The sequence below is a fragment of the Pagrus pagrus genome, assembly GCF_965226575.1.
Source record: "Pagrus pagrus genome assembly, chromosome: 11".
NCBI lineage: Eukaryota > Metazoa > Chordata > Actinopteri > Spariformes > Sparidae > Pagrus > Pagrus pagrus.
In genome coordinates, this window is record NC_140195.1 from 2636344 (window position 1) to 2657701 (window position 21358).

General features: G+C 40.5%; 1 protein-coding gene across 6 annotated transcripts in view; it reads right to left on the reverse strand.

Moving 5' to 3' along the window:
* Positions 1-1835: 1835 nt before the first annotated feature.
* The window catches only part of tpd52l2b (tpd52 like 2b), a 28993-nt gene continuing 9470 nt past the window's right edge, over positions 1836-21358 (reverse strand). Inside the window, exons 4-10 of one of the 6 annotated variants that reach the window (XM_084367509.1) lie at positions 14719-14766; positions 11489-11590; positions 8607-8633; positions 7372-7416; positions 6567-6615; positions 6366-6401; positions 5458-5588 (exon numbers count right to left, since the gene is read on the reverse strand). In XM_084367509.1, coding sequence (XP_084223635.1) covers positions 6396-6401; positions 6567-6615; positions 7372-7416; positions 8607-8633; positions 11489-11590; positions 14719-14766 — 277 coding nt within the window. In that variant the 3' untranslated portion in view covers positions 5458-5588; positions 6366-6395. Of the gene's footprint in view, positions 5589-6365; positions 6402-6566; positions 6616-7371; positions 7417-8606; positions 8634-11488; positions 11591-14718; positions 14767-21358 lie in introns of all 6 variants that reach the window. The other 5 variants (XM_084367506.1, XM_084367505.1, XM_084367507.1 and 2 more) reach the window with 5 other exon arrangements.

The following is a 21358-nucleotide window of genomic DNA, read 5'->3' on the forward strand; positions in this document are numbered from 1 at the left end:
AATCGCACGTCGACGTCGCCGCAGATCTTCCCCGTGTACTAACACAAGTCAAGGGCTGCATCCTTCAGGGGCTGCATCCACGATGGCCGGGTCCTTCGGAGAGACGTCCACCGTTGTTAAATGGGACGGTCTAGCCTTCGGAGTATTTCCTGATTGCGTCACCAGGTGTTCATGCATTAAAGTTTGTTTTGGTTCAAATCTATCAAACGTGTACATTTATGTGTGTGTACAATGTGTCAAATCTAAATTGAATTACCAACATTACAAAATAAACATTAACCCATTGGTGAATAACAGCTGTATTTACCATAGCATTACCAGCGTCACGTATTTTAACTGAAAGTTGAAATTTGGAGGTTTTATAGTCCGCTGAAGTTTAACATACCTGGCGTTGGATGTTTAAATGACTAAAAACCGAGTATAAACCCAAAACTTACATTTAATTGTCATTTCTGCGCCACTTGATGTCGCCATTTTCTGTCTTTCTTTCCCTCTTCTGCTTCGGGACTGAGCAGCTGCGCGCAAAGGATCTTGGGATATGGGAGGCCGCGAAGGATAGTAGCGGTGCGTCCTCCAAAAAGAGGGAAGAGAAGGCCGCATTTGAAGGAGCCTTCGAATTGGGACAGCCTTCGCGCGGCGTTGTGACGTAATTGGCCTTCAAATGCGCCCTTCGAAGGCCGCAGCCCCTGAATTGAGACACAGCTAATGTTTTGTCCTTGTTTTTTCTTCTTTGCTGTATCGTTAAATCGGAGAAGAGGAAAATTAGCGAGCCAGACAGACGTTAAAAACCACCGATGGAAAAAACTGTTGACGAACTTTATCAGAATATGACGTCACAGAGCTTGTATCCTTCCCTGGTGGTCTAGTGGTTAGGATTCGGCGCTCTCACCGCCGCGGCCCGGGTTCGATTCCCGGTCAGGGAACACTTGTTTTGTTTAACTCTCTGAATGGTCACAGTCATTAATAATAGTTGATGAAGGTTCTCAGTCGTCCAGGTCATGATCAGTCTAAGTGCTGTAATGTAGGCAATTGGACCTTCTTGGACTTTTTTCCTTTCTTTCAGAAAATCATATCTCTACTAGTTTTTACTTTCTTGCAACCAAATTTTGGTAACCGTTTACTGTAACCATCCACTGTAACCATCCAGCAACTGCTAATTAGATTAATACATGTTGCCAGGTTTCCTTAATGTCTTCAATGTTCAGGACAAATTTTAAACCCAATACAGTGAAAAATAAGTAATTTGTGATGTTCAGAACACACATACAGAAAATCATAAAAATGCTGAAATTCAGTGTTTTCATGTAATTCACTATTGTCTTATAGTGTTAGTGCACACTTTTAAACCTGTATATAATGTGTCAGGTTACAGCACACACATAACATTACATTAAATAACATTATGATGACAATCATTCTGGTTTTATCATCATAACTTCAAGGCACCACGGATGCTCACATCCATTCAGTATGAAGTGTTTTAAAGGGACTATAAACAAAATGGTGCTTTCCGTAATCGTAGCATACAAGTACTGGACTTAATAACTACCCAGACTGTTTTTTATGATATCTCATTATAAGCCACGTGATGCCTTACTTTTTAAAGCATTATAATAATCATTAACGACAGCTCTGGCATCATATTGTAATTAATAGCAACAGTGCTCAAAAGTTCTGCACCATAAATTTAAGGCCATAGAAGAAAAATCCACATTATTCTGGATTAAATTTCCTGGTTGAGTTTTGTTTATGAAAAAAGTAAATATTATACTTAAGTATTGTATATTTTGTGTTACCTTTGGCAGATTTTAAAATAATGACCAAACACCACTCAGTCATTTAAAGGAATGCTTTATTGATATCCAAACATATACAACAAAACCAAAAAGTGTTTTTAATTCATTCGCCATAACCTTCCAAATCTGATCCCTTTTAATAATCTACATCAGCCCGTCCCAGGACCTAAATAAAGCTATAAGTACTCTACTGTCCTCCAGCCTCTGCAGCGGCTGGCTCTGAGCAGGCTCGTCATGTGCTGCACTTCCCAATGGCACCCAAAACAAAAGTACATCACCCTTTTCATCATCAGTCTCCAAAAAAAAAAAAAAACGGATTGCAGCTTTAAACAGGCGACAGCTTCACTGCAGGAAAAAGTTTCATCTTAACAAGTCGTTTAATTCAATCTTAAAGTCGTGTTTCTTGCACCGACAAGCATCAGTTCTGAGTGAATTTCTCCACTTTGTGCAAGAAAAATACGACTTTAGGCCTCAAATCTGAAGGAAATGACTTGAGATGAATATTTCCTGCTCGTGAGCATCTTTTTTTTTTCTTTTTCTTATCTTGGTGAAGCAGAAGATCAGAGACTCGGTGAGATTCAGAGGCGGAAAGAAGGAAAGAGTTTGTAACAGATAGTTTAAATATTGGCAACTTGTTTTTAAATGATGGCAAATTATTTGTACAAATAACGAATCCCCTCAAAAATCCACCTCTCAGAAACAGACGGAAAGCCAAAAGAAAACATCTAACAGGAATATATTAACTACCAAAATGATCAACACAAACAAAACAAGAAAATACACTTAAGTTATGATACACTGGCAGCAGATCTGAAGCAGTTTGATGTTTGTCCGCCGTGTTTTTATTACGTTTGATCATTTTAGCCCAACTCTCACATAGAGCTGTTTCTTCTTTTTATCTGGTCTTCATTTTCTTTTTCTTCCATTTTCTGCACTTTTATTGGTCTAGAAGCAAGTTTGAATCTTCCTGGGAAATTTTGGCTTAAATCATTCAATGATCAACAATATTAAAAAGGTATACAACGACTCATTTTATATGGAAGCCCATTTCTGCCTGTTAAAGTTAAAGTGATGACAATATAGCCCTGAAATTATGAGATTTATTTTAACCATTTATCTCATAACTATGATTTTTGTGTCTCGTACCGTAATTTTTACTTTTTAATCTCATCATTCTGATTATTTAATCTCAAAATTCTTTAATTTTAGCGAATAACTTTGGCTATTGGTCTCAGAAATCCTTTTTCTCTCATAATTTCAAATTTATGTCATAATTTTGACTTTTCAGCTCATTTTTCCAACGTTTGATTTCATAATTTGGACTTCTGATCTCATGATTGTTTTTTATCTTTGTCTTTTGACCTTTTCAGTCCTCGTAGTTTGGACTTCTCTCTCTCACAATTTCAATTTTATCTCAAACTTCAACTTTTGAACCTCATAATTACTTTAACTGGCAGAATTGGGTTTCCCTATGTTTACCCTTTTCTACTGCCTCAATAAACCACACATGACAGAATATAAGAGCAACATTGTCGCTGTAATGTCTGAGAAAGATTTTTGGCAATGTGCGGCGACACCGACACAACTTCAGTTCATTGAGGAAATGATGAGCCTTAACAGCAACATTTTGAGACGATTTTGGCAATTTTTCCATGAGTTGCCTCGCAAGTTTTGGCTGTGAAATTTCACTAACATTAATGTAACATTATGTCAAACAACCGGAGGCGATGTTGCTCTTTTAATCAGCAAGTTTTAGCATTTAGCGTAGCAAGTACATGTAGAAAAGTGACGATGCTGCACGACTCTGTGCTTTCATGTTTACCGTCACTGTTTCTGAGGCTGTGTAGTTTGTGTACTTCTGTTTTCTCACTACAGGTGCACGACAATAAGAGCAACAGTGGTTTTGTACAAGACGTTTGTGTTAGTTTGGCCTCATGCAGCGTGTGTGTGTGCAAGCGCTCAGGGCATTTAGTAGCATTTAGTGTGTTAACAGGAGTGCATTTGTGTGTTCATGTGTGCATTCAGGGGTTTGTTGGCAAAGATCTTTTTCCATGACACGTTTTGTGGCTCGTCGGATCCTAAATATTTCACCGCTAACTCCCCTTCCTTCAATCGAACCAGTCTGTACAACTAAAGAAAAAAAATAAAGGAACAAAAAGGAAATCTATTTCTTTTCTACCAGCTAAATTATAATAACAGGTGAAACATTTAAAGTGAGTAAGGCCGATAGAGAAGCGTTGACATTCACCAGGTAGTGTACACAGCAAAGCATCGTCTCACATTGTGTTAACAGGAAGAGAGCAGCAGTCGAACCAGGGTGAGAAGAAACACAGTCAAAGTGGTTTCAAATCATTTTCTTCAGAGGTTTAGTTTGACTTGCAAATGGCGGCACGTACGCTCAGTTTGTCAAATGAAACCGACTCGATTACGTTCCTCCTTGCCTTGCGCTGACCTGCCGCTCATTAGTGAGTCAGTTTCACACACGGACCACAAACGTACTTTAAAACAGAAAAACTCCTGACGGACGAGAACTGCCGCCTGTGAAACTGACCCACACTTTGTTTTTTTCCACATTGTTAAAGTTTGTTTTTCCTCCCCCTGCTTTTTTTCCTAAACCTCCCGAACTGATCGCTGCCGTTCGGCAGCATCAGCGACAATATATTTATTCATATATATTTATACATATTGATAAAAGTTATGTAAAAACATTATGCAAAGCAGTGTAAAATAGTTTTAATACAAAATGGTTTAAGGTTTTTATCCTGTTTTTTACATCCTGGGGTGGTTTTTAGGGTGTTACACGAGACCTCGGTCGTCTTTGCATGGTTGGTATGGTACAACTGAGATGAGATATGCACATGCATGTAGCAGTAGTGGGTCTAAGAAGGGTAAGATGTGCTGGATCCTGCCCCCCCCCACATGACCCCTGAACCCCCCAGTCTAACCACTAACCTCTAACCTGCGGGTGTAGAGTTCACGTCACGGAGCCGTGAAGCAAACTGGGTATGAATGTATGATGTAAGTACACGACAGCAGTCAGAAACAAGAAGACAGAATTAGTAGGTTTAAGTAGAATATAAACCACCATCTTGCTTATGCCCGTAAAAAGCTCCTCCACCCTCAGTCTGCAGATATTCTGGTTCCTAAACTCCGAGTTTGGGCTCAAAAATGCACCTGCAGGGTTCCTTTTTGATTAATGACTGAGAAACCCTACTCCCACAATTAAATGCAACATTTCTGATTTAGTTTAAAGAACCTGACATCTTCTAATGCCTTTTTTCAGCCCCGTCTTTATCCAGGTGATTTGTTGAACCCGTCTAAAAAAAAAAAGGTTTAGGACTAACAAAGGGGTCTTTCTGTGGAGGAGGTAGAGGCAGGAGGTGGAGATGTAACAAAGCAAGGTCTGTAAAATTATTCAGGTTTAGACATCAACAAAACATTTTCCTTTTCCTCATCGGCGAGGCAGAAGAGTGGAGACCAGCAGCAATGGGACCGGCAGGGAAAGCTCGTCCCACCTCGAGTCCGTCACCTCCACCCGTCGGAGTTTACAGACCTTGGGACGAAGGGAGTGGAGGCGAGTCGGTGAGGTGGAGGGTCAAAGGTCAGGGCTGACTCTGCGATGTGAGGTGATAACAGTACAGTCTCAGGTCGTGAGGAAGGTGGCAGCGAGGAGGAGGAAGAGGAGGAGGAGGAGGAGGGATGCGTTCAGAAAGGCGGGTTCTCCTGAGTGGGGGTGGTGTCGGTGGGGGAGCTGACGGCATCTCCGTTTCCTTTGGGGCCGACGACCTTATACTGAAGAGACAGGAAGCGGAGCAGAGTGGTATTGATTTTCAGCAGGAATATTCTGACTCATCACACTTCATGTTTCCTGTTGATGTTTACAGTCCTCACTCAGACTTCGGGCTGGGCCATCTGACCGTTTTAGATTACGACTGATCTCGAAGGCACCCGCCATCTTTTTTAAAAAAAAATTTCAGGTGAACTGTAGAGATCGCAGTATTGAATGTCCTCTAACTTCTGTTTCTAAAGTTGATTAGCAGATCTGTGCTACGTGAAGAAGCCGAGTGATGGAGCCAACCAGACGGCTGATTAGATGATTTACTTCACGTGAATCAATGTGAGTTAAAGGTGGCAACACGGCAGACGAGGAGCTTGTGCCAAAAAAGTAGCATCTTTAATGCAATTTTATGTTTTAATGCTACAAATGCAGAGTTTCATAGGCTATTTAAAGTCTACAAGGATCACAATTCAGATTGTGCTTGTGATTGCAACATATTGCATATGAAACCAAAGAGATTAGTACATAGTGTGTAGCTGTGTGTAGCTGCTGTTCTGCCAACGCTCCTGAGTGGACACGTTGGTCAGTTAACATGAGGTTAGTGGATTGCTGAGGCACCAAAGACTAAAGTCAGAACCCCAACATGACAGAGGAGACACTGAATCTTACAATGAAGTGGAAAAAGAAAAAACATTTAACATGGATCAGTCAGTGATTTCCCTCGGTTTGTGGAGGACCTAGGTACATGTATTTGGCAGACTCTTCGGGAGTCCTCCTGAAGAAAAATTTACCTTTTTTTTTCACGTCATTTTGGACCATTATTACATCTGTGTACAAAAGATTTGAAAAGCTAGATCAGAAAATAAATAAACACACAAAAAGCTTAATGATAAAACATGTGAAAGAAGTCCACTGGGGTTTAACTAGAACCATTACATCTGGGAGAAGTCGTTTAGTTGGTGCTGACGCTGTACAGACTCGTCTCTACTCACCTTCAGGTTCCCCATTTTATCCTCAAACGACTTGAAGGTCGCAGAGTTCCTGCAGAACAGAGACGCAACGTTACGTTCACAGAAACACACTCGGGCTGTGTTAAGATCACATGCAGTGAAACTGTGGTAATTACAAAAGGCTGGTTAAATGTCAACTCAAGCAAAAAACACAAACTTAAAAACAACAAGTTAAATATAAATGTATATAATTCTGAAAATGTAATGGAGCTTTTTCTTTGTTATGATTTTCCAGGTTTTCTGCTTTCATACTCGCTCTTTAATACCGACACACACACACACACACGTTGTTCAGATGCATTAGATGATTTCAGTTCATCATAAAAATAACGGTAATGTCGGTAGTAGTCGCCCTGAAGCGTTGCTCTGAAAAGCTTGACATATTTAACAAGCAAAATAATAAAATATAGTCATTATAATATAAAATGTATTTAATGGAATCACAGGCTGGTAAATTCAGGTCTTCAACAAGTCGACAAGACATTGATGACGATATGCTAAATTATGTTTAAACTTCTCACTCATTTCATTTTATAAATTGGATTCAGGCATCGAACAAATTAAAAAACGCCTTATTCCATGAAAATGAGACGACAGTGTACCAAATATTTTTCCTTTACTCAACCTAAAGAAAAAAAATCTCATGGTTAAGAAATCTGGAGAAGAAGAAGCATCGTAAGAAGCGCAGACATGAACAGAAAGAGTCAAACAGTAATAAGAGTTAATGTGTGTTACTCTGACAGTTCAACAGAAAAGTACAGTGAGCAGGTTTTGTGTGTTACTTTACCTCATGGCGGGCATACTTATCGAGTGGCGAATGGAATAGTTGCTACTTTGTGAGCGTTAAAGAGAGGAGACAGAAGTGCAAGTGTTATAAAGCAAGCAAGCAGTGACACACACACACACACACACACACACACACACACACACCACACACACACACACCACACACACACACACACACACCACCCACACACACACACACACACACACACAATAAAGCAGTTGATACATCAGTTAAGGTGCTGTTAATAGTTGCCGCTTCATTTCTCATCCACATGTTCTTTAAACAGCAAAACACTTGAATAAAATTAATTGTGATGAGCAAGAAAACAATCTAGGAAACGCTTTATTTCACGAGTAAAACAAAATGCTTCAAATAACTAGAAATCTACTTTTTCGTGTTCGTGTTCAGTTGATGCACCTGAAGAGTCTTCTAGTTCATGCACAGCAGGTCAGCTGGATGCACAAATTAATATAAATAAATCAGTATGTATTCATAAATAATGATTAAATATAAAAGCCTATGCTGAATTATTAGCTAAAGATTAATTACACTCCTTTTTGAACATGTAATTAATTATGTAATTTGACTGTTTATATGAGCACTATTATTTTGTTGGTTTGTTTGTTTATGGACTAAAATGATACAAATGTACATGTTTGAAATAAAGATTTCAATCAATCAAGTTGTTTACAGGTAAGCATATAATAATGGCCCAACTGATATATTGGTTAGCCGATATTATCAGCCCGTATTTGGTCTATCACATAAATATACATGTATCGACGTGATTTAGTTCGCTGATGTCATTCGAGACAATAAAGTTTATTGTTAAACTGTAAAACATCCTTCCTCTGTTACAAGTTACCCTAGGGAACCTTAAAGAAAATTAAAAATATATACATATGTTACAGAATTACCATAAAATAAAGCGTTTCACAATCTTAAAAACAGTGTCCTCATCCTGTTTTGAGGCTTTAATGACATAATAATGATGCTAAAATGCTACGTATAGAAACATGATAGGAAGTCAACAAGTCTTTGTTTAATAACCAAAGTAACAGCAAAGTAAAAATCCATTAAGGCCATTTAAGGGAATAAAATAATATAAGATGCAGGTTTTTAGTCAAAAGGCAGTTTGGACAAAGCAAAAGTATCAATAGCAGAAGTGGCAGAGCTTTAACCTCCATGATGAGTTGCGTAACAAATGTCTTTCTAACCGGACATGTTAGTCTTACCTAAAGGAATTAGAGAAAGGTAGAGCTCTGCAGGTCAAACCAAGGCAGCGTTCAAAAACAAAGAGAGAGAGGGTGAGCAACGAGCAGCAGCAGCAGCATCGGGACACAAACAGACGACACACAGGGGAGATACAGCAGAGTCATCAGCAGGGGAGTCGGGAGGAACGGGGGACAGAGCAGAGATGTTTGCTGTGCGACGAGCAACACGAGTACAACCGGTGTTAAAAGTTAAAGGACGGTTTCTTCTCTCAGCAGCCTGATTTTCATGTTTCCTTATCTTCATACCAGTGTGATCTTGTTTCATGATTACACTGAGTCACTGTTGGAGGCCTAACGAGCTGAAACGCCTCTGCAAGTTCACCAGTAACTGTACTGGGAATGTGTGGCGCTTAAACTGGAAGTAGGCCGGACAAACCGGATTGTGTTAATTTCATGTAACATGACTTAACTAAATTTAAGACTAATAACAATCTAACATTAATTGCATCCCGACAGTGATATGGGGTCGTCGGAAGTTGCTATATTTATTATTTATAAGAAAATGATTTACAGAACTGTCCCAGAATTGAGCTTCAGATCAATGTAAGAATTATTTATATAAGTTTTTTAGTAAACTTTTTAGGAATGTAGCAAGACAAGAGGTAAACAAGGAGGAAGTTTTGAGTTTGAACTAACGAGAAAACAGGATAAATTAGGAGTAGTGGCCCGTCTCCCAAATAAAGACCTGGTTCTGTCTGCCACTACACTAAGGCCAGTATTTGAGAATTTATGGTAATTATGGTCATAGCACAGATCATTATCCGTAATATTTTGGTAATGTGTGAGACTAATTTATGTGCAGTTCTACTATCCTTGCGTTAGGGTTAGCTGTTGTTACAGAGTACATGTTTGACCAACACAACCTGCACTGAAAACTGCACGTAAGAGCAAAACAGGAACCTTCAGAACAAGAACTAAACAATATCAATGAATTGAAGACGACATGCAACATGCAGGGACAAACACTGCAAACACATACAAGACCAAACCAGGTCAAAACTGCTGAAATATGATGTTAATGGGACATAATGTTAGAGAGGCCAAGCACACACACATTTATTAACACTCACACACCCTTGCATCACTTCCTCACACACACACACACTCATCGTAGCATGAAGAGCAAATATCAAATGTGGGTGGATAAACGGAAACATTAATGTATTAACAGACGGTTGTGCGAGTCGACAAGACGCCGACAGAGATGAGAGAAGTTAGACGTGAAGAAGCATCTTCGGCGACATGTTTTCTCTTTCTCACCCCTAAATCACACTTGATGAACTGTTGTAGTTTCACTTATTACTGATGTTTGGAAGTGCAAGTCTGACCTGAGCAAGTCTTTTACAGTTTGAAGCTGAATGAACCGACTACAGTGTGATTCAGGGTGGAAAGAACAAGATAATACAGTATAAGGACGGTCCAACAACTTCATTATTAAAGGATGTTTTACTTTAATATTCAAGCAGCTCAAATTTAAACTTCACTAAGGTCTTTGATGCCAACAGATGTACATCTCTAAAAGAAACTACTCATTCTTCACTCGTGTTGAACCACCCGCTGAGTTAGTATAATGAACTATACTGCTGTTAGATGAACTAGACACTAGGGTGTGTTAGTCAGTTTTCCACATGATCTCTACAAGTGAAGTTTAGATGAGAGAAAGAGCATAAAAAGCTGATCACTGGTCAGATTGAGGCATCAAATTCAGGGCTACAATAAACAGAAGAGCAGTGGACAGTGTCACAGTAACCAAATACTTCAAAGTGATTAGTATCTTTATGATAAGTACCCTGTTTAAGAGCTTGAGTCACCTTGTTATTCAGCATCTTGTATACAGGATACCTGGACACAGCTGCATTTACTGCTCTGCTGTTTTCCATCTCAGCACCGGTAATGGTGCCATAAAACACATCCTCTATATTACCGGCGTGGCGTCGGCCTGTGTATCTTTATTTTATCGTTTATCATCGCATCTTTTATTGCACCGACTCACGAACTACTAGCTAGAGATGCATCTGTGCTCGTTGCAGACAGTGGTCAGACATCTGGATGAGGGTTTCTGCAGTTTTAAACAAGGTCAGTTTGAGACTTTTTAAGACCTTCATGAATGCAATTTAAGACACAAGTAAATTAATTTTTGGAGCGTTTTCTTGCAGTGGGCTTTAAATTTATTATTTTCAACAGGCTTCAAACAATCACCAGATGTGCCGTACTTCAGCCAGATCTTGTTGAACTTTCACTAGCCTGTAATAGATTAAAGTACTGCTGACGAATAATTTTACTTATCTTTTACTAGAAGCAGCTCTTTTCTTCGAGAGAGACATCGAAACACTCGCTGGGTGATTTGTCTCGTGTTGGTTTCGTGTTGTAGTTTTATTACAGCGTGATCAATACAATGTTTTTTCAAAAAAGAGATTTAAAAGTGAGACTTAAGTTGATGCAACTTTATGAAAGTAACGCCAACATCATAAATCTAAACAATTTTGAAGTCCTGTCGAAATCAGTTCATTTTATTGGATTGTGGATGCTGTGTGCCTTTTTAAAGACCGGTTTAATCCAGGTCCACAAACCCAAACATCATCTAGATATTAACTCTGTTAGCTGTTCGATGTGCCATCAGATTTTGCTACTGGACCCGAAAGCTCTGAATTCAGTTTGCTTACGTGGACTATATTTTATTTTGCTCTGGGTAAAAAGTTCTAAACTCTTAGTTTCGCAGAATAAACACAGATCTGTTGTGTATTTTGGTTTTGTGATCTTTCCGTTTCAACACTGTCCACTCTGCTCATTTGTTCTTGTAGCCTAGCCAAAGTGTCAGCCATTTTGGCTCCGCTCCATCATACCTCATGTCGCCCAGTCTCTTGCTGAGGACCGTGCCCACTGTGTTGAGAGCTGCACTGGTCTTCTGTCCCGCCTGGGAGAGAGTCTCCTGAGTCTTCTTGTATCTACAGAGAGAGAGAGAGAGAGAGAGAGAGAGGAGGTGGGAGGGATGGAAGAATGGAGGGAGAGAGGAAAGGTGGGAACAGGAGAATGGACAGAGAACAATGGAGGAAAGAAAAGAGGACAGAGGACAGATGGTTGGTGAGGAATGAAGAGAAGATGTGGGATGGAGAAAAAGGAGGGAAAGGACAGAAAAAGGACAGGAGAGGAAGAATAAAGGAGGACGGATAGAGGGAGGAAAAGACGACAGTTAGAGCAGAAATAAACAAAATGGATGGAGCAAGGGGAAGAAGGAAAACAGGGCAGATGGATGGGAGAGGAGAGGGACGGGAGGGTAAAAGAGACGGGAGGTAAATTAGACCGTTCGACCACAACGGACACAAAAGCTAACAGTGATTTAAGAGCTACACCCGCCACATGAAGAAGTGCAGTATTCACCACCCCGATGGTTAGTATTCACACAGAAATACAGTTAGACATCGCAGGAATGTAGACAACAGTAAGCAAACGCCAGACGGCTGCTGTATCAGAAAACCAGCCGGTTTACTGCCACTACTCCCGTTCGACAAGTTAAATTTGACACGAAACAAACAGAAGACAGATTCTTTGTTTCAGCATCTACTCCATCTAATAAGAGAGTTAGTCAATTTCACTATATAGTTATTCTCCTGAAAAAAATCCCAAGTATAGAAGCACAGAGCGAATCATTATTAATATTAATGGCAGACGTGATTCAGCATGTCCCACTGCAGCCAGAGGGCTCGGGGATGATGAGCGTCGGTTTGTGTGGTTTGAGCTCATGATGGAAAAATCAAACACTCAGGCTGACAAGCAAACAAACATCTCTCAGGGTGTGGTCATTATATCAATATCACAATACAAACACTGTTCTCTGATGCACATTATGAAAATGCAACTGTCACACTGTTGAATGTCCAAACGCCACGACTACGACCGATGTTAAATTACAGTAGTGTACTTGTGCTCGGTTCACTGTAGTCAACTTTATTCTCCTCCTGCTCCACACTTCTTTTCCCATGTGGGGCCATGTTTGTAGTGTTTTTCAACCGTTCATTCTACCTTTGCTTCCTCTCTTGCCATCACAGATTGATTATAGCTCTTATTTAATTAATATGTAGCAGGCTGAAAGAAAATTACCAAAAGAGAGAACTTATTTTCAAATTCAATTTCAGTGTTGTAATTCAAAATTTCTGCATTATTTTTTATAGTTTTAACAATATGTTTCTAAATTAGATTATTGAATTTTCAATACGCGTACCACTAGAGGGAGCTCGCGTCTGAGAGTTTGCAGATAAAGTGAAATGATGTATTATAACAAAACCTTCATGCTCTTATGCCCGTTTCACACTGGAAAAAGACCCACAAACAACTGGCCTTCGTCTTGTGGGAACAACTACAATCAGGTCCAGCTCTGATTGGCCACGATGGAAACATGACACACAGGTTGACGCACTAATTTTTCGCCCCTTTTCCAGCGTGATGCCTTTTTCTAGCATCAAATTCCACCTGCCTCTGCCCAGGCAATGCTCGAGCATCGTTTAAACTGCATCGAGTTTGAAAACTGAAGTAAAACATTAAAAACACATCGTAACCTTGCCAACTCAAACTACTTGCGGTATAAAAGCTTTCAAAGTGTTTCACGACAGTGTTTGACTAACGCAGTCTCGGGGTGTGGACAGCTACAGTTAACTTTTGTGGGCTGCTGCCGCTAAACGCTGCTTGAGATAAACCCAGGAAACAACATGCAGGTATTCAGGTGTCTAAGTTAGAAGTCTTAGGTTAAATTATTTGTTTTCATTCCAGCTGTAATTCAATACATCAGTGACACAGAGTTGCCATGTTCCCTCTTTGTTTTCAGCACATTCCTGTTGTATGCATTTTGCAGGAGCGCCTATTTACTCTGGTCTGACCTGCATATTTCTGGCTCCAGGTATGTGAAGTGGTGTGCAGACTTTTCTGTTCCATCTCTGCTGAAAATGATAAATTACGTAGACGTGTGCTCTCCGGCTGTGTGGGATAACTTGTATTTTTAGACCGTGCATAAACTTTGCGTGCAGTGCAGCTCTTTTATTATTAATGATCAGCTGCCTGCCTGCACGTGAAGTCCAACAAAATATGGCACGTCATGTTTTAATCTTGTTGCTTCTTCACATCACCCAGCAGTGGTGAGTGAAGGCTGGGTGATGTGAATGACGCGTGCCTTTCAATCTAAGACTGATTTACAGATTTTATAGTCTGAGTCAAAATACTTGTATTTGTTTCCAAAGAGCTGGGTGATTAAAAGTTTGAAAATACACCTACAGAAGCAAAGGAAACAGCTAACTGCCTCTCAGCTCCACCTTCATTGTCATCCGACTCTCAGAAAGACGGTGTTCGTGAGTGTATTTCCCAAACTGTTGAACTGTTCCTTTAAGAAAGTGGTTAGCTGGGATGTTAGCCTGCTCTGACTGGGATTTACAAGGTCGACAGGTGTCGTCAAAACTACACGTGCTAACAAGGACACACAAACAAACAGATGCTCAGAAATATGCACAGAAACAATCACTCAATACATGAAACCGGCTGAAATAAACACTCCCTCACCGTCTGTATGCACACACAACACACACACACACACATATCTTGGATGAAAGCCAACATCAAAATCAGCTGAGCCACTCAAACAGACATCAGGTCTCGGCGGCAGATGGTTCACAGGAACGAGGCAAATACAGTTTTGGAGATAAGCTGGTGTGGCTGAGTATCAACACGCGACTGTGTCCATGTACACGGCTGACGATCCAAGTTCATAACTTTAGCAGTGCTCATTCGAAATCTGTAAAATCTGGAGGATCTGCTACAAAATGAAACTAAAGTCAGTGTGAACTGTATAACCCCGTCTTTAAAAGGGATGTTCGTCTGACCTCAACAGCCACTAGCACAACTAAACCAGAAAACAAATATGCAGCGACAACCTTCACCATCACAAGAGCAAATGGAAAACACAAGAGGATGAACATTTAAAAAAATGAAAGAAAAACTCCCCCCTGAAAAAAAAACCCAAACTTAAAGAAACCTTAACTCATCTACAAAAAACAAAACAAGAACACAAAAGAGAAAGGGGTCAACTCACACTTCAGACTGGGCAATGTCATCCAAAGTGGCTGAGGCAGACAGATATCTGAAGACACAACAGCAGGATAATGAAACAGGGGGAAGAGACACACACTCACAATACAGTACAGTATAAAACAACAGAGTTACACTTCCTCCAGATTTCTCTTTTCCAACTTCAAACCGACTTCCAGGCGTCTGCTTTCACTGACTGGATTTGAAGGCTCTTGCTTGACGTTCAGTTGGATTTTTAAAAAGGTTTTTAACATCTTTCTTTACAAGTCATACAGGAGAAATGACAGCGTTCATATCATAACACAACAATATAAAATCACAGGAGTAATGTGAAGTTTTTTTTTTTATCTCCCCCAGAAATTATAGGTTGACATCTGGTGCATTTTCCAGATTTCAGCAGCGAATCTGCTCCAGAACATTTCAAAAGGGAAAGACGAGATTAAAACTTGAAGAGGACGACTAATGAGAATGAAAGTTGATTTTGTGCTGCAGAGTCCGTGAATACGTCCCAAACAAAATGAGGTCAGTGGAATAGTAATAATCCTGGTTAATGAGGCAAACATGACTTTAGATTTATATCCACAGTTTGTAATTACATAAAAATGATACCAAGCGGTGTATCTGAGATAATGAAATCAAGTATTTTAGTTTAATAATCTAGCTGTGCTGTGAATTCAAACACTTCCTCTGAGCACCAGCTCTGTGGGGAAACTTCCCTACGTCACGTTTTCTTAAAACAACAACAACAATGGTTCTTTTCTTTAGAAGCTGAAGTTTTGAGGAAGTAAATTACTAAAATAAGGTAACATGGGATCAGGTTTACTTCTGTAATGTACAGATTCAATAATTTTGATGTCCTGTGACTTTACAGTCATCTCCTTACAGCACCAAACCCCAACCATAGGTGTCAAAGTAAGGGTCAAGACCACCATGAGAGGTTGTCCAATACAGTTGAGGAGTTGCGAGACAAGTACGAAGAAACTTTTCTCTTAATGTAGCTTTTTCAGGGTCTTCAGGGTTCAAATAGTTAGCCAGTGGGCATGTGCAACTAATGACCAGGCACGTAAGCAATGCTTCATTTTATAAGGGGTCACCAGACAAAAAGGTTGGGATTACTTTACTGCTAATGCCAGATTAATCATTTCCTACAGGTGCTACTTCAACGTGGCGAAATCAGAGTTGACCTTTATTTTGAAGTAGGCTAGTCACAGGAAATGCAATGTGTTCAGTTAGCACAGCTGTCGTTCATCAAAAGTGTGTCTACAGAGCAAAACAACACTTATTTTCTAAGTTTTTTGACAGCAGATCAATCTTAAATATGTCAGTGAGTAGTTTCATTCATTACCATTATCAGGTTCCTTGTTAACACATAGTATGAACAAGATTCAAGATTAAGATAACCTTGTTTGTCAGAAAGGAAATGTGTCTTAACCAATGACGGGTAAGGACTGATCCGGCTTTTAGAGGCTTTTTTTGTTGTATTATATTTTGGCGATTACATTTTCTTCCATCGTTTCGATAATAACAGCCTGTCACGAGTTAATCTCCAGTACTTCCTGATAACAGGTACTGGTTTCCATTCATATCCTTCTGACTCAATATTACAGTAACTGTGTTCAGTAAATGTGTGTACAGGAAGCGGTGAAATGACCGTTAGTGGAAAAGCTGAAGGAGTTTTTGTTTCGGTGCAGAAAAACAGTCCCATAGTGACTCAAAGTCACAGCAAACAGGTTAATAGATCAAACACCAGACTGCACAGCATGTTCATGATTAGCGACAAAGCAAGCTAAACACACACTTTCAAAAACACACACATGGAGTCCTGCCTGCATGTTATCTAGAAAAAGAGAGGAAGTGTGTTTGTGCTGACTGCTCTGGACAACAATAGCACAGCAGAGAAGGAAGCAGAGATCTGACTTTACATTCATCTGTGGAGGCTTTGATCCCTGAATGTTTGAACACCGGAGGTGATAAGACTCCTGATCACAACACTGTGAACGTCTCACTCATCAGCTGAAGTAGGGTTGGACGACGTCTACAGTCAAACATCGTGATGGATGTTGACATCGTTGTTTACGAATGTGAGGCAGCGCGTCCCCTCAGTGTTGTTAGGCAGCAGTTGTGTATTAGCTCACCACTGTAGCCGCCGCTGTTTCCCACCGTTGCTCTGACATGAATCTCCAACTGTGTCCCGTTACCACCGACACACATCCCTGTGCCAGGTTTGCCACATGTCCTTAATTTAGCTTTGTTCAGCGTCATATGCATAAAACAACGCTGGTCGACTAGCCAATGAAGCTAAGCTAAGAAAACTGTAAAAACAGCACGACTGAGAGAAACAGCTGCCCGTGGAAAAAAAATACTGCTGCCACAAATTTAACTGAGTGTCTTGGGTTCTCCTAACTGAGCTGGTGTAATAAGAAAATAATAAACGGGACATGGAGACGTGATGTTAGTGCACCGAGCAGCTTCATGCTTATTTCCTCTCCCCACATATCAATAACAACAACAACAACTCCTGCCCTACGGCAACTCAGAGAGGACACAGCACTTAACTGTGCTCTCTGGTGGGGAGCCTTTTAAATCATGATGGTCATGGATTAGTAGTCGATGACTGTCAGCCATCGGCAATGGACGATGGCATAGTTCGATCGGTCCAACCCTAAACTGAAATAATACTTGTATATTTAAGTGACTGCAGAAACATGACAGCTTCATGTAAGAGCTTATCATACTGACACTGATAGTGCTGGATTAAGCAGCATATCCTCCAATTTAAGATGCTGGATGCAGCAAACGTTTACATTTCTGCTTGAAAACTAATAATTATCAGTATAGTTGGGAGCTAATTTTCTCTCCCTCGCATTCAGACCAGCAAAAATATGTGACGTGGCGGACCTGATCACAACTAAACTCCAAACAGTGCATGAAAGTGATGCTGTGCAGTTTGGTTTGTAATATTAAATCAATGTAGTGGCATATGCTGCAAACTTGCAGTCTACATTTCCACGCATTGTATCAGTGTTTCTATTGGCTGACGGAGCCCAAAGTTGAGCAAGAATTAGCCACAAGACTGTCGGGCTCTGCTGGTGATCGCACCGAAACAAGAAATCCATGGTTGCTTTTGGTGCAGGCTTTAACACAAGTGAACAGGAGATTGTGCCGATATATTCACCGGACAAAAGTGCAATAGGACTGTAGTGTCAGTAAGCACTTATGGTGAGCCTCCCCGGAGGCAGCTGGAGCTTTCTCCAAACCATCAAGTCCTTATTTTTAAATCTGCCGTTCATAAATCAGTAATTGAGCAACTACTGGCACAGTTTTACACACAGTAGATGCATTTGACATTTCCAGTAGCAGCAACAGGTTTGTTTGATTGATTAACGGAAAAAAAACAAAACGGCACCAACAACATCTCCTACTCCTCAAAGTAAAAGTTACGGTAACGGTTCACTTTGTTTGACTGACAAATCGGATTGTAAATGCAGAGCTAAAGCCCCGGACCAATCGCAGCTTTGTATTTAACATGCCAAACTATAAAATAAAAGATGAGCCAGCAGACAGCAGGGCTTTTTTTTAACCCTGGATAAATAGTGTTACAGTAACAGGAGACGGCTCTGCTGCAGACAAGGCCGGCCTCTATATCCTGACTTACATCCACACAATGCTGCTTACTGTATAGCACAGTGACTTCACACACACACACACACCTCTCACAGTACAGCGTCTGTCCATACAACACTTCACTGTTTAACTGCTGCATTTGTTTCACAGCAGAGAAAACGCTCCCGTCTACATTCAGGATTTACTTTAAGGAGGAGAATCCCAGTTGTACCACTAAAATGCTGCCGAACGGCGCAGAAAGAGAAGTCAGAAGGCGATATTATTTTACTGTCGCGTACTGAGGGGAAATACACACGGCTGTAAAAAAGACGCTGACACTTACATTCTGTAACAAAAAAAAAAAACGTGTTCTGCTAATAAAGCACACTTAACTGAGCTGCAAATTGAGTTGACAGTTGACTGACTCCCTCCACCCACTTCAGTTTTCATGGCAACCCACTCCGAGTCTTTGTGCCTCCAACTTATTCATAATTCATTACCCACTTATTTCTTTGTTTAGATCACTTGGGCTCTGTGCACCTCATAGCCTCTCTCTCTCTTTCATCATGTGACTAATCAAAACACCGTCTCTCTCTCTCTTGCCTCCCTCCACCTCGCTCTCTCACATTCCTGTCCTCTCCTCCCACTCGTTCCTGCAGGAGCGAGTCTGTGCTGCCCGTCTGGTCGCCAGGCAATGACCGGGGCGCTCGATTGTGTGATCGCATGTGTTGTTACGAGATCTGAACACTCATTTCCTGTACTGTAACTCGGCATTGTGCTCGTACAATGATGTGCCCGCGTGCTCGTGTTTCTGCCTTCCTAAACAAATCTGTGTAATAATCCACAATTATTCTGGCTGTGTTCGTAAAAACAAACAAACACATAATCGAAAAAGTCCCAAGACAGAGTGCGTGAGAGGTGTGTGAGCAGACATGTCGGTCTATTTCTGTGTGCAAAAAAAAAAAAAAAGCAGAACAAACCATGACCAGTGCACCTGCCGCTGTTTGTGTAAAAGTCAAGAAGAGTGTCGGCAGCCTCACCCTGTCAGGATAAGCTTAACTATCTGAGAGAGCCTGCCAATCCAGTTCATTTCAGAGGCAGCCACGTGGAAAATTCCATTAGCGTCAGACTTTTACAGCAGCAGCAGCAGCAGCTCGGTGGAGGCCGGGCAGAAAAATCCTCAGATTTCATGTTTTTCTTGTCTGGATTCTTACAGAAGTCGTCCAGAAGCATCCTAAAAATCTCAAAACCAACTCCTGCAGAAACTTTACAACTAAGAGTTTGCTGAGAATAAGCAGAAGAAACAAGAAACGGAGAACTACTTGTTTTTTTTAATGCGTGTCCGATCTTTTAGCTCTTATTATCTTTGTTTACATGGTGAAAACTGGTTTAAATGTAAAAAACAATAAATATGCAATACTGGTGTTTAACCAATATGAAAAGGCCTGTGACTATTGAAGAGGAAGCTTTAGTTTCTCACGGTGATGACAGATAAAGATGATGGTTTGATATGTAAATGTGTGGCCATCTACTACGACTGAACCCAAAAGTGACAAAGAAACTTAACAAACACTACAAAAATTCAGACATGTCACAGATTAAACAATCTCAATTTTGAGTAGTGTCATTTGTCTTTGTGTATCAAAAATAGCGACGCCCAGATCCCATTTTTCCCCCCGATCCTTCGAGGATCGAGTACCTGTCCATACCAAGCTCTGTTTTGTTTTGTAGATTTTCTTTCAAACATAACACAGCCGCACATCGTACACTGAAGCTGGTGATTATCAACCTTTCAGAGCAACATTAGCACTTTACAGTTGCATGTCTGTGGCCAGCAGCCCATATTTTTGAACAACTCCAGTTCTGGAGGTGAACTCCTGTTCATTCAGTCCATTTACGTTCCAGAAAAACATTATATGAAAGATGTTCAAGCCTGGAACAAGGCTTCCAACTATGAGATCAATCGTGACCATAAAATCTTTGATTCGGAGCATTAAGAAAAATTGGAAAACAAGAAAAAAAGGCAGAGGTAGAGGTCTGTGTACACAATTATTTAAAGAGTGGAAGACTTTCATCCTCAACTCTAACCCATCTCTAAAAAAAAAAAAAAAAAAAACACAGCATGGTTGCTCTGTGGCACTAACTCGCTAGCCAAAGTGACTTTTTGGGTGTGGTAAACACTTCATGGTAACCACGAGCTCCACCAATCAGAGACGCTGCTGTTACACTGTTTGTGGGTCGTGTAAAACTTCCCCATGACACTGCAAATAACGTGTTTTGATATCATACAGACTTGTGGCTTCTACAGGATCACATACGATTGTTTCACAGTCTCATAGCTCGTAGAAAGTCTGACCTGGATGGTTTATGGCTGATGATCGACATCCTCCATTCAGGATATGAGGGTATTTTCACTGTGAAGCTCTGTAGTCCCTGACATCATGTCCATTAACGTGGCTAATAATTACTAATAGAAGCGGGAAGTTGCTTTCTTCACTCGCCAGATTTGGCATCAGCTGAACGCTGCTTATTGTAAATCATTACATCATTTCTGTTTTTCCATTCTGTGCCAACTGATTTTTATTTAGCCAATTAGCCCTCAGGCTGAAATCATTATGTAATTGGCAGCTATTTCTAGCGTCAGGCTTAATGGAGTCTGATTTTCAACATACAAATGGTGAATTTGTGATATCGGTAATCAATTGTTGATGACAAATGCAAAAGGCCCGTCAGACGAGCTAAAAAAACAAAACAAGCCGTCCTCAGCTCATCTCACAGCTACGAAAACATCCCTGTGATTTTCTCGTTTTGTGTAGCAAACACAGAGTCGGACAACACTGTCGGTATTCTGCACGCTAAAAGCAGACGGGAAGCGTCTGAGAGAGCTTAAAATATAGAAGAATGCCGATTTGGACAGGAAGTTGAGAGGAGGACATGTGTCATCACTTCTGGACAGAGGAAGAGAGGACACCTGACCTCTGTGAGAGGAAGTAAAAGAAAAAACAGATGGATGATACTGATAGGAGGAAGGTAGAGGAGGA